Genomic DNA, 13,269 nt, shown 5'->3' on the forward strand with positions numbered 1-13,269 from the left:
TTTTTCAAAAGCAATCTCTGTATAAGACTGCACAGTTTGATCGTTTGAGGTTTTCCTTATTTAATAATTCTTGTGGAAACTTGGGTTTTCACTGCAGCACAACTGCTTTTATCGCACCTATTGCAAGAACTGCATCTGGCTCCTAGTACAAATGACCACTTCTTGGAAGGGAGAGAGGACCTCTCCTTATTGCTGCGCGGGGGTGTCGCAAGCTGTCCTCTGTCTAATTCGTGCAGATGCAGCTACATCTCCTTTGTGGTGCGTTTGTCTGTGATGTTTGTGTTAGTCTTTATGCAGCCGTTTTGATAAGGAAAATTTTCGATCTGTTTTTCATTGTGCATTTTCGTTAATCATTAGGGCTTCTCAAAAATGTTCCAGCATTTACTGACTGGTATTGCATATTCAGAGGTTCCCCTCCCCCCCAATACCCAAGTGTTGGTGTTGCATCTATCTTATGCTTGGTGAATACATTTTATTTTAAAAAGCAGAACCAAGTCACTGAACATGAGACGTGGGTAACCGTGAAATTTCATAAATATTTGTAGCATGATGGTTTGGTTCCCCGGTGGAACAGCTGGACTGGTTTGAGAGCAGTTTATTGTTGTGAGTTCATTTAATGAAGAATCTTTAACTACAGTAACTGTATATCCAAGCCATGGCTAACGACCCTTCTGGTTTAAAAACAAACAAAACAAATTTAGAAGAACTTTTTTATTTTTAGTGCTGTTTCTTGAAACATTTAAATGAAAGAAGAAATATATTGAAGTCTTCAATGAATTGGAATATATAACTTCCTTTGCTAGAATCTGAGAAGTTGGTCTCTAGGTTGAAGCAGACAAGTACAGCTAAAAAGTCTTCTAAAAATAAAGGTTTGTGAGGAATGTTACAGCATCACAGCGGAAATGATTGTGCTTTCTTTTAAGCTACGTTCGTATGAGGTTATGCACGTGGTCCTTTTCTGGGGACATTGCTTTTGGTTTCTTAAGGAGTTCTAAGCCATGAAAAACTACAGCTGTTTTGCATCTTTCCTTCTTTCCACTTTTAAAAATGGACACAAAAGTATGTGAGATTTTAAAACTTAACTCTTCAGTTGCCACCCAAATACCAGAGAACCGAAGGCTGATCTTAATGGTATTTGTTTATAAAGCTTTGCAAGAAGAACATAGTTAGAACGCTCATGAATTGCATGTATGCACTGTGAAATTTAGTATGCAAAAATCTCTGTAAATCCTTCCTCATTATTTAATTATTCTGAAGGAACTCCCTCCCCACAATTAGCATGGTTAGTCAGTCCTTAGAAATAATGGAGTGAGGAGAATGGGGAAGGAAGTAGTATGTGCTTTCCATGAAAGAGCTTTTTGAAGTGGAAACAAATATTGTGAATAGTAGAAAAAAAAATTTGTGAAATACATTGTCAAGAAGCAGCAGTGTCACAGACTTTAAACACTGTAGTTTAAAAAAAAAAAATTGTCAGGAGGGTAACACCTGGGCATATTTCTGTGTTATTTTGTTACTGCAAAGCGGGTGGTGTGTTTGATTTATTAAACCTAACCTCCTGAAACTTGTGGTTAAAAGAATCAGGATTTGTGGTATAATGTCCAATTCTTATGCTCTGCAATGAAAACCTAAAGGCATAGCTTGCTTTTTTTTTTTTAATTGCTAAAGTATTCAATTTCACTAATAATTCCAAATAGCTAGTTTATTCTAAAAAATTTGTTTACGCTCATGCGAACCTACCGAGAGTATTGTGTATGTGAGCAAAAGGAGGATTTAGCCCTAAATACTTAAACGTTGAATGAATGAGAACAGCCCAAAGTCCTCTGGAGCCTTTCGGCGGCCGGTGGAGGTGGCGAGGCGGCGCTGGGGGCGTGTGACATCCATCAGAGGGACTGGGAATGTAGGGAATTCACGGAAAAAATCCAGTGCTGTGCTGCAAATCCTTAGGGGGAAAAGTCAACCAGCTCCAGATGTTGACATGGTTGACTGTGAGCACATGAAGTGCTGTGGATTTAACTCTTACAGTCAGAGTACTTTTTTCTTTCTTTTTTTTTTTTTTTTTTATTTAACTCCTCTCTGGCAGTTACCGGGGAGAGACACATTTTCACTTCTAGAGACCGAGGAGGTGGTGGGAGCAGTTAAGTTGCACAGCCAACAGTGTCTATCAGCCTGCTAAAAGAGCAGTGTTATTTATTAATTTCATTTTTAATTAGATGAGACAGGAATTCAGTCATTCTGAAAATATTAATATTCCAACATCTGATCAATATACTTCTGATAAAACAGAAATAAATTCTTACCATGGGCCCAGCTACCTATGAAATTGTGAAATCAAGCACTTTTGATTCCCTAAGACTGTCAATATCTCATATGTTTCTTTCAGGACAAAAGAAAACACTTGCAGTTATTAAAACACCAGCAGCACCTTGATTCAATTCAAAACATTTGAAAGCTTAACTGGTACGTAAGCAGTTAAACTAGAATGTCGGTGTTAGTTCTTAGCCACGGTGGATTTAAATAGCAAAGTGAATCAATTTTATGATGTCACCTTTAATTTTTATTGCTGCCTCTGGATATGTTTTTATTGTATTGTTTTCCTTGACTAGTACATAGCTGGTGAAGTGCAGCCCGGCCTAGGACAGACCTAGAGAAATTGTATTCACAGTAGTGTTTTACTAGAGTTATTTTTATTTTTTCAAAATTTTTTTTCCCTGGTAGGTATTTTGATGAGGCTCCCCTGTGTTTCTTAAAGATGCCTTCGAATTCAGTGAATTCATTCAGAAAGTGCTAGTTGTCTTGCCAAAAGACCTGTGGCAGTGACATGCTACAGTACTCTGAACAACAGTACCTTGCGTAAGTGACTTCCACACCTTTCCGAGTGGAGTTACTCAGGGTTTGCTTTGCGTTCAGAAGGGCACTAACAATGTGTGGGCACAGAGAATGTCATTACTAAAAACGTCGTTAAAGGATCCGGCTGCTAAATGTGACGTGTATGGTCGACCTCCTGGATCTCCTGTTTCTTTCGCGCCCCACTGGATGTAGAAACGGGCGTTGGGGTCTGTCTTTGGTCTGTAGCACCGGGCAGGCCTGTCACACCGCAGCGGCAGCCTCCCGGCAGCGGGCAGGCAGATGTCCTGCACGGCATCCACCTCCTCAGGTGCTGAGGAAGGGCACGCCAAGTTCCCTTTAAAAGGCTCTTCCAGGGATTTAAACGTGCAAAACGTAGACAAAGCAGAGACTGGAAGCCACAGCAGCAGGTCACCTAAAAGCTGACATCCAAGCTCTACATTACCTTGGGGACAAAATAGCTTCTGGACAGGGTAAATGCTTTTTGTTGGGGAATTGAAGGGGCAGCGCTTGGACTCCGTCTGCGAGTATGCCCGCTGTGTACCGTGAGGGAGCGATGGAAGTGTGACGTGAGTGGCGTTGTTACAGCTTTTCAGACTAGTATTAAAAGTACGTGTCCAGTCAGTCAGTATTTTTGTTAGTTTTCCCTTTTGCAATTTATTCAATGAAGTATTGCAAGGTAGCACGGTTGCCGGACTTGCAAGGAAGCTGTGTTTACTATCAGCCTGATCTAACAGTTTTGAAAGCCTGTCACTGTGCCCCTGCACTCTGTGTTCTCTGCTTTTATGATTGCATTTGCTGTCTTAACCCATACCCATACCTGCAGATTTTGCGATCGTTCCTGGGCTGCAGTGAGTCAGGAGTGCCCTGGCCTCTCGTCTGTCCCTGCTGCCTTCCTCCTCCGGGCTCTCCTGCCTGGGCCCCACATTCCCCACTGGCTCTCAGCCCCGTTTGCTGTTCTGCCTTTCTCTACGTCACGTCAGATGGAGAGAGGGATTTCCATACCTCTAGGGGTGAGCACGTTGGCATTGACGCAGGACTGAGGAAGAGCAGAGGGGAGACTCGGCCCCACATTCTCCACTGGCTCTCAGCCCTGTTTGCTGTTCTGCCTTTCTCTACATCAGGTCAGATGGAGAGAGGGATTTCCGTACCTCTAGGGGTGAGCACATTGGCATTGATGCAGGACTGAGGAAGAGCAGAGGGGAGACTCCGTAGACCTTGTTTCCACCAGAGGCGTTGAGAGGCCTGGCTCATGAACAAGTTTTTATTTAACGTTAAATGATCAGTGCTTAATTTCATAGCTGGTTCAGCCAGAAAAATTACTTTTAGCTTAGACAAACTGAAGAATATATTAAAGTACCTGTTACGAAATAATTAGAAAATATGTGATAGGTACCCTAGTGTTTGAAATGCCTCTAACTTTGTGAATTCCCATGAAGCCATGATAAGCTTGCTGTTAAATTACACGGGTTGATGGAAATGACAAGGGATTTATTTCTGGACATAGGAATAAACGAACACAGATACAAAAACAGTTCCTCGGCTTTCTCCTTGTATAGTCTCAACATACAAGTACATAATGTTTGATTCATAAGAGTCAAGAAATATTAATAAAGTAAGCACATCAGTTTTTCAGTGGGAACTATCTTAAATGGAAAAGTGAGTTCCAAGGTGTTACTGCTGCTTCTAGCTTGCTCACAAACTCGTTTCCCTTCCCCACCCTGCCGCAGCCCGAAGTGTTCTCACAGTGAGTTATTTTTGCTGATGGAGCACTCTGGTGTTTGCAAGAGGTATATTGCCAATGGAGGAATAATCCCGGCTTCTTCAGAAAAACATCCATTTCTTCTTACTCCACTCCCTCACAAATTACTCAGTTTGAACATCTCTGTTTTGAAATGTTCAGGGAGTTAGGGTGTTATCAGAAGTCAAGACTTTTAAGTGAATTAGGAGTTAACAATCGAAGTAAATAATTTTAAACTGTTATCTAAAGGGAAAAACAAAAAGCTTTGCTTATGTCAACTGAGAAACAACAACCAGTAGGCTGTTCATAGTGAACGTAAATATAATTTGCCCTCTCCATAGCTATGAGAAGCCAGTATACTTGTAGACTTAGTTTTGCTTATTATTTAGTCATATTTCAGCCTTACCTAGACTGCATTGTCTATGCGCTTATGAAGACGCAGCTCTTCCCAAAGGGGATGTAGGCAAGCAGAATTGAGGAAGCATCTGGGCTGGATGAGGCGGTCCAGCCCCTGCGCAAAGTGGGGCCAACTGCAGAGTTAGATCCGACTGAGAGCTGGATCAAATGAAAACTAAATCACTTTGGGGAATGCAGTGAGGCAAGTGCTTTTGAAAGCTGTCTCCTGCATGCCTTTGGGCATTGAAGTAGCACCTGTACGACTGAAAAGAAAGGGGCCATGCCTTCTCCCAGGATGTTGCTGTTTAACTGATTTTTTTAATTTATTTCGTCATCTTAGCATTCGAACAAGTTTGGCTGAAGAGAGGAGTATGCTCCATCATGGCCTTGCGCTTTCACCTGTTGCACAAGGGTCAAGAACAATGTTAAACGGAAATCTTGGCAGCATCCAAGCCCAAGAATCTTGTGGTGTCTTGAATGTGCGATAGGTTTTATCTTCACATGTTGTCCTGTTCATCATCAGGCATGTTCATCACACGGTTATTATGATTATTAAAATTCTCACTATAGGCAACAGCAGTTTTACCTGCTTATTTTTTGTGTTTAAATGGCAGAACTTAAAGGCTTAGTGTCCGTGTTCCTTTCTGCCTTTTTCCTCCAAAGTTATTTATTTGGGGCGTGGGGAGCTCGTGATTTTGGGCTCTAAACTGGATGGGTGCTGGCTTCTTCACTGCTGTATTTCAGGGGATTTCATTTATGTGCCAGTCTGCAAACTTGGGCAGCTCAGGGCCAGAGGGAGCGATCGGAACGAAATCATTCCAGCAAGGCGGAGAGGGTGGTTGCCAGTGTCCTGAAGGAAAAACTCAAACGCTGCTCAAGAAAGAGAGAATGCAAACACAAACTTGTGAGCAGTGGAGGGCAGGATTTGACCTGCTTGCATAGTAACAGCCTCATTAATTTTAAGCAAGGGGGAGTTGCTGTAGATGAAGTTTCTGTCTGGCCATAGTGGTGATGTGACATATGGGAGAATTCCAGGATTCATGATCTTTAAAACAAGTACTTTGTAACTGTTTTGGAGGTTAAAAGCTTTCAGAAAAACAGGAAATTTCCCATGGGCATTTTCACGTCTTACTGTTCTTTTGGGACAGAGCTGTAAAATGAGCTTTTCTTTCCTTGTCATCATTTTAGGTCAATGCAGTTTTTTGGATGTTTTGTGGTTTGTTTTTTTTTTTTTCCTTTTTATTTCCTTTTCCCTCAGAGGCCTGCCTCTGCATGGAAGGGATACTGAGCTTTGCTTCAGGAATAATTCCATACATTGTTCTGTACATTCTCTGAGTAATGATAGGACAGAAATAAAATTTTTTTCTCATGTAAGTTTGCCTTAAAGTGAAAAAAGAAAGGAGAAAAAAAAAAACAAACCAAAACAAAAACCAAACCAAAACAAAAAAAACCCAGAACCAAAACCTGCAAGAGAAGGAAAGAGAATGAGAACATAAGCTTGAAAGGTGCATTTGCAAATAAACTTTGGAAATACCCAGAAATACCCATACAATGATATGAGGAAGGAAAGGAATTATAGTAATCCTAGAACAAAAACTAGTCCTTCAGAAAAATTAGTAGTAGCACGTAGAAGAGGCACACAGATAATAGAACAAGTATGTTTAGGAAAGTTTTATAAAAATGAAAAAAATTATATGTATTTATATAAAGGTATAGCGTAACATTAAATTGAGAGGAAACTAACTGTGGGGTTTGTTTTTTTTTTCTGTTGCTGTTTAAACAGTTGGACAAACAGAACATTCCAGTGTAACTTTGAAGGAAGACACCGAAACTATGGAGACAAGTCCATCTGACTCAAGCACCAAGGACGGTGCAGATGCTGAGAAAGAGGATGCTGATACAGTTAAACAGTTGCCATCTTTGGAAACAGAGGCGGAAGACCACGCATCTGAGCCACAGTCTTACGATCTGGGTTTTAAAAAGGTTTTTAGATTTGTTGGGTTCAGATTCACAGTGAAGAAGGAAAAGACGGGAAAATCAGAACCAGTTCAACTGCTTACTGTAAAAAAGGAAGCAGAAGTCCCTGAAGGAGCTGATGATCACAAAGAAGTCTGCTCAGAAGAAACAGCGATGCCTGAGGATGCACTTTCTGCAGAAGACAACGCCAAAGACACACTGAAAAGTGAAAAAACTGAAGATGAATCTCCTAAAACACCAGAAGCAAATGAGATTTGTTCTCAGTCAGCTGCCTTAGCCACTGATACTGCATCGCCATTAAGAAAATTTTTTACTCAGGGATGGGCTGGATTTAGAAAAAAGAAGAGTTTTAGGAAGCCTAAAGAAGATGAATTGCAGTCTCCTACGAAAGAAGAGGAGCAAGAAAAAGAGGGGGTAACACTAACAACTGAAACCGATGAAAAGGAGGAGAAATCTGAGTTCAAGGAGCAAGATGAAGAGAGGGATGTGACAGCAGTAACTATTGAAGCGCATGAGGAGGAGGAAACTGAAGGTGAAAAGCAGGAGTCAAAAAAGACTGTGGCAGCCATAGGAGTTGAAGCAAGTGAGAAGGAAGAGCTAATCAAGCATGATGAGCAAGGACCAAAAGACGATGTAGCAGCAGCAGTTGCTAAAGAAAATGCAAAGGAGAAAAAAGCTGAAGATGATGATCAAGAAAGGAAACCAGTGGAAGTCTCCAAAGATCTTGGTAAAAAGGAAGAAGAAACTGAAGAAGGAGAGAAAGAAAGTGAGGTGACAGAGAAACCACTGAAAACAAGGTCAGTGGTACCCATTGTTACTGACAGTGTGAATGGAGAATTGAAAACATCCTCAGAAGTCCTACCCGTGGGAGAAAAACTGGAGTCAATGGAGAAGCGTGAAATAGATGAGAGAACTGAAATATCCTCTGAAGACAAACTTGAAGCAGGATCTTTGGCAATTGAAATTTCTAGCGAACAGCTTAAAAAATCTGAAGGAAGAGAAGGAGATAAACCTGCTCCACTGGGGAAAGAAACACTTGATGAAAAAACAGAGGAAGCAGAATCAAAAATGTCACCCACAGCAGAAGACATCACCCAAGAAGAAGCTCCAGATAGAACCACAGAGAAGAAAACAAGCAAAGAACATGAGACAGAGCTGACTCTGGGTGCTCCTGGGCTGAAGTCCTTTTCTACTTCTGAACAGTCAGTTGACGCAGAGGATGATCATCAGTCAGTCAGACCCACTGATGAAGGACTAGAGGGAAAAACTGACATAGTTGTGACTGACGCTACCAAAACAGATGAAGTAACCACGGAAATAACTCCTGAAGAGGCATCTGGAAAGAGGCCTCCAGAAGGTATCACAAATGAAGCTGAACTGCTGTCTTCTCAAGAAAAAACTAAACTACAAGGCAGCCCTTTAAAGAAACTCTTTACAGGTACCGGATTAAAAAAACTGTCTGGAAAGAAACATAAATGCAAAAGAGAGGAATCTAAGTTAGGGGAACAGGGTGAACCAATTCAGCACTTATCAGATTCCCCAGATAGCCCAGAGGAACAAAAGGGGGAGAGTTCGGCTTCTTCTCCTGAGGAGATGAATGAAATTCCTTCTTTCGAAAAATCTGTAGATGGAATGCAGGTCACTGAAAATGAAGATGCTGCAATTTCAGATGTGGAGCGAAAAAGAGAAAGTGTTACACCCTGGGCATCGTTTAAAAAGATGGTGACTCCCAAGAAACGTGTCAGAAAACCTTCTGAAAGTGATAAAGAAGAAGAAGTTGATAAGACAAAGAGTGTTGCGTTGTCTGCAACTGAAAACGCTGTTGACGAAAATCAGGGAGAATTAAAAGAAAATGGGATGGATCAGAAACCAGAGAAAACCACAGAAGAGCCCAAAAGAAAGGTTGACACCTCTGTGTCTTGGGAAGCTTTTATATGCGTAGGCTCTTCAAAGAAAAGAGCCAGGAAATCATCATCATCTGATGAAGAAACTGAACATAAGCTTGGACAAGAAAGCCAAAAAATAGAAGAGTCTGGACAGAGCAAAGAAACAGCAACAGATGCAATTCTTACTAGCTCTCAGGAGAGCGATCAGGGACAAGGCAATTCCTCCCCAGAGCAAGCTGGAAGCCCATCTGAAGGTGAAGGTATTTCGACATGGGAATCATTTAAAAGGTTGGTCACCCCAAGAAGGAGATCCAAAACTAGAATGGAAGAGAGAACTGACGACTCTGTTGTGGGATCTAGCCTGGAGCATTCAACATCAGATGGTGAGCCTGGAAAAGATGAATCATGGGTTTCGTTTAGAAAACTGATGCCTGGGCGTAGGAAGAAAAAGTCAGATGGAAAGGCAGAACCAAGGCATCTTAAACAAGCCAGAGAAGACATGGCAGAAACAACTGAAGAAGATTCAGATATTCCAGCTGTTGTTCCTTTATCGGAATACGAAGCAGCAGAGCAGGAGAAAATTGAAGCCCAACAAGCAAAAGATGCTGAAGCAAAGAGAGAACGAACCTCAGAGGAAGAGAGAGAGGAAAAATTAGAGGAGACACTAAGAATTGAGCAAGCCCCTGAAGGGCTGGTACATGCAGTTACTGTTACCGTTGTGGAAGCGGAAAGGGTGGTTCCCAGTATTGAAGAAAGGTCACCATCTTGGATATCTGCTGCTCTGACCGAGTGCATTGAGCAGGCAAAAGAAGAGGAAGAGAAGGAAACTGAGAAAACACTTGAATCGAATGTTATTGTGGAAGAAGCAGTGGTAGTTGCTGAGACAGCACCGGAGGCGAGAAAGGATCTGAGTGATGACACCACAGCAAGTGAGGTAGAGCTGACCTCGGAAGCAGTGACGGCACTGGAGGAGACAGCAGAAGCTTCCTGCGCTGAAGAAACAATGGAAGTGTCCCTTGCTGAGGAGACAACTGAGATGGTTTCTGCTGTTTCACAGTTGTTAGAAACCCCAGACACTACAGAGGAAGTTACACCTGTACAAGAAGTAGAGGCCACTGAACAAAATTTGAAAGAATTAGACAAACACACGCAAAAAGTTCTTCATGAAGTTGCTGAAAGAGTAAAGTCAGCAGATGTGGCACAGCTGGTTAGTGAAAGAACCATGACAGCAACTACAATTACAACAGTACAAGGAATTGAGTCAGAAGTGAAAGATGATACTAAAGATAGGAATGTTGTAGGCCAAGAAACTGTTTTGCTTGAACAGTCCTTGGAAGAAGGAGAACACAAGGAGGATGGCCTCCAGCCCCAGGGAAGTGCAGGGAGTATTCAGGGCCAAAACGGAGCTGAAGAGAGTGTTCTACACGAAGGATCAGAGAGAAGTGGGACATTTGCTGCGATGAAAGAAAGCACGGAAGGATGTGAAAATGTTGAGGTACTGAGAGATGAAAGCCAGTGGCAGGCATGTGAAGAAGCAGTTGTAGAAGACCACGAAGAAATACCTGAAGTGCAGAGGACAGTAAAGGAACCTTCATCGCACGACAAAGAGTCTCACAGCATCAAAGCAGTCACTCCAAAGGAAGAGCCGTTTGCAAAGCAGGAGCCTTCAGAACAAGAGAAACTGCCCGTAACAGAGTTAACAGTAGATGAGACAAGAGACGAATGTATTCCAGAAGTACAGACCGCAGTAAGTATTACATATAACAGAAAGATTGATTTGTCAAAGAAACAAATCTGCAAGGATAGATATTATGCCTAATTTAGAACCAGGTTGTGGCGATATTGCTGTCAAGGACCTTCCTTGTGCAGCCTGAGGCAACTGAAGCTCATACCCAGCAAGAGACACACCTGCACACGAGCTGTGTGTCCTGAGAAACTGAACACAAGCTGGGATCTTGGTGACCTGCTAATCTTGGTGTCGTCACCCCACCCTATTCCCATAACCCTACTCCTTTTTGGTCATCTCTTCTGGTGCTTTTTCACCCAGAACATTCCTGGTCACTCCCTGCTCATACCCCCTTTCACAGCTCTGTTGCAATTCTCCACAGGTGCAGGACGAGACACAGGATGAATCCTCTTCTTTGGGGCATACAGCTGAAGGGCCTGCGCAGCTGGAAGGAGAGGGCACGACCCTCACTGTGGGACCAGGGCGTGCAGAAGCGGTTGTCACTGTGGACCCCGTTAAACCTGAAAGACAAGACGAAATTCCTGACTTAGACTCAAAAGAGCAAGCTTGTACTGAAGGATTTCCTATCAGGGCACCTGCCCAGAGAGAGGAGGAGGAAGGTGACGCTCTGCTCCTTGGAGTAAAAGGCACAGAAGTCACTGTTACTGAGGTTCCAGTACAGAATGAGGTAAAAACCTCTGTCCTTCCTTCAGAAACGATTGGCTCGGAAGCAGCTGCAGATGCTGAGCAGAGTGCGAGGGAAGTGACTGGCGGGCACATTACGGCAAAAGATTCTGTGCCCATCCTGGAGCCACAGAGCAGAGAAAAAACAACTGAAACCCCCTCCCAGAGTGATGAAACCAAAGGTGGCAAAATGGAAGATGCTATGCTCAAAACTGAAACACGCTTAGAGAGTGACACCACTGTCACTGAGGCTCCCAGGCAGATTGAAGCAGACGGCATATCTACTTTAGCATCAGCATGCCCGGATATCACTGAAAATGGAAGCGCTGTCCTCACCGACATGAGTCCTAAGAAATGTGAAACACCAAGCAGCTTAGCTGAGGAAGAGACTGTGGAAAAACAAGAACTTGTAGAAACCACAAATGGTCAAGACTTTCAGAAAGAAGATAACAAAAATGAGCAATCGATGGAAAGAGCCAGAGAAGGATTTGAATCTGGAAAACAGGAAGCTGTGAGAGGTGATGAACGTTCAACTGCTGTCCAGCAAGAGGTTTTAACTGTGCGAGAGGAAGGCTCTGACTCAGCCCTCCTACAAGCTGAAAGCTTGGAGGCTCTGAAAGTGCCTGTGCCTGTAGCAGCTGCAGCAGTTGAAGAGCACGTCATGGCAGAAACCGTAACGCCCGCAGACACGGCAGCCGAAACTCTGCAGCCCTTGGCAACCGCACCAGAGCAAATGGCTTCTGAAGAGGTCCCAGTGACTGCTGTTGACTATTTAGGCTGTGGGGCTGCAGAGCTTGGTAGCGCAGAAGCACCTGAGCCTCAGGTAACTCCTGCTTCCGTGAATGGAATATCAGAGGAGCAAGACAGGCCCCAGAGGACAGGGCAACCCGAACAAAATGGTATTCCTCTGAGTGACAGTCTCTCTCTCACCCACACAGAATTCGAGAAGGATGTTGTTCAGTCTGTGACTATAGAGTCTCAGAGTACGAAAATTGTATTGAATGCCATCCAGACGGCTGTTCACAAACTTGTAGAAACAGAAGAGTCAGCTGCCTTTGAGTCGGAGCAGCACATTAAGTCCATAGGGAAAAGCCCATCAGGTACAAATATACCTGAAATTCTGGAAAGTACGCAGGGGGATCATCAACTTTCAGTAAAAGATGAAGAGATACGGAGTAAAGAACAAGAGCTCCAGCAATCAGGAATAGTGAAAACTGTTACCTTAACAGAGTCTGCAGAAATTCATGCAACTGTAGAAAAAACAAAAGACATGCTTTTAACTTCTGAGATGCTGAAAGATGGACAGAGTCAGAATTCTTTAGCAATTGTGACTTGCCCTGAAGACATTTCAAGGGAAAGTGTGAGACTTCAGGAATCGACACTAGAACTAAGTACTTCAGAAGATTCAACCAAAGACTGCCTAGACATTCACCCACCAAAATTAAGAGAAAAAGAGGTTGGGCAGATTGTGGAAATCCCAGACCAACATTCAGGTCAGCAAACATGCAGAGAAAGTGAGGAAGAACAACATCACCCTCCAGCAGAAGATGGGAAAACACAGGCATGGGAGGATGGTAGTTGCCAAGAAGGAACACCTTGTGGTAGTCCACAAAGTCAGAACACGGTGGCTCCTGAGGCCTTGAATGTAAGTCACATTTTTAGCCAAAAATTTATCTCTTTTTTCCAAAGTAGTTTTGGGGGTCTCTCAAACTGTTGTGTCTCTAATTATTTTTCTTTATTATTATTCTGGTGAAAGGCTACTGCTCCCCGGTTTAACCAACAGGCCACAGATTCCCCCCTCTTCCTTCTCAGTTTACTGCCAGTCTCTCTCTGTCTACTCAAAACCTTGTTTCTTTTCTGTACAGCTCCCCTCACTTTAATGGCCTTTGACTTGACCTGTAGTTTAGGGTGGTAGAAAATGTGGTTTCCAGTTTTCCTAGATATGCACTCATCTGGCATGTGTTTAATGTATGGGATTTCATCTGCAGCCACGCTTCCTCTCTTACAAAGCTCTT

General features: G+C 42.9%; 1 protein-coding gene across 1 annotated transcript; it reads left to right on the forward strand.

Moving 5' to 3' along the window:
• Positions 1-236: 236 nt before the first annotated feature.
• Positions 237-12,899, forward strand: AKAP12 (A kinase (PRKA) anchor protein 12; the record flags this gene model as incomplete). The annotated part of the gene is made up of 3 exons (XM_009703060.1): positions 237-258; positions 6,765-10,591; positions 10,953-12,899. Coding segments are annotated over exons 1-3 (5,796 nt in total), but the record flags the coding sequence as incomplete, so codon positions are not given.
• Positions 12,900-13,269: the final 370 nt, after the last annotated feature.

The sequence above is a fragment of the Cariama cristata genome, unplaced genomic scaffold (assembly GCF_000690535.1).
Source record: "Cariama cristata isolate BGI_N322 unplaced genomic scaffold, ASM69053v1 scaffold23096, whole genome shotgun sequence".
NCBI lineage: Eukaryota > Metazoa > Chordata > Aves > Cariamiformes > Cariamidae > Cariama > Cariama cristata.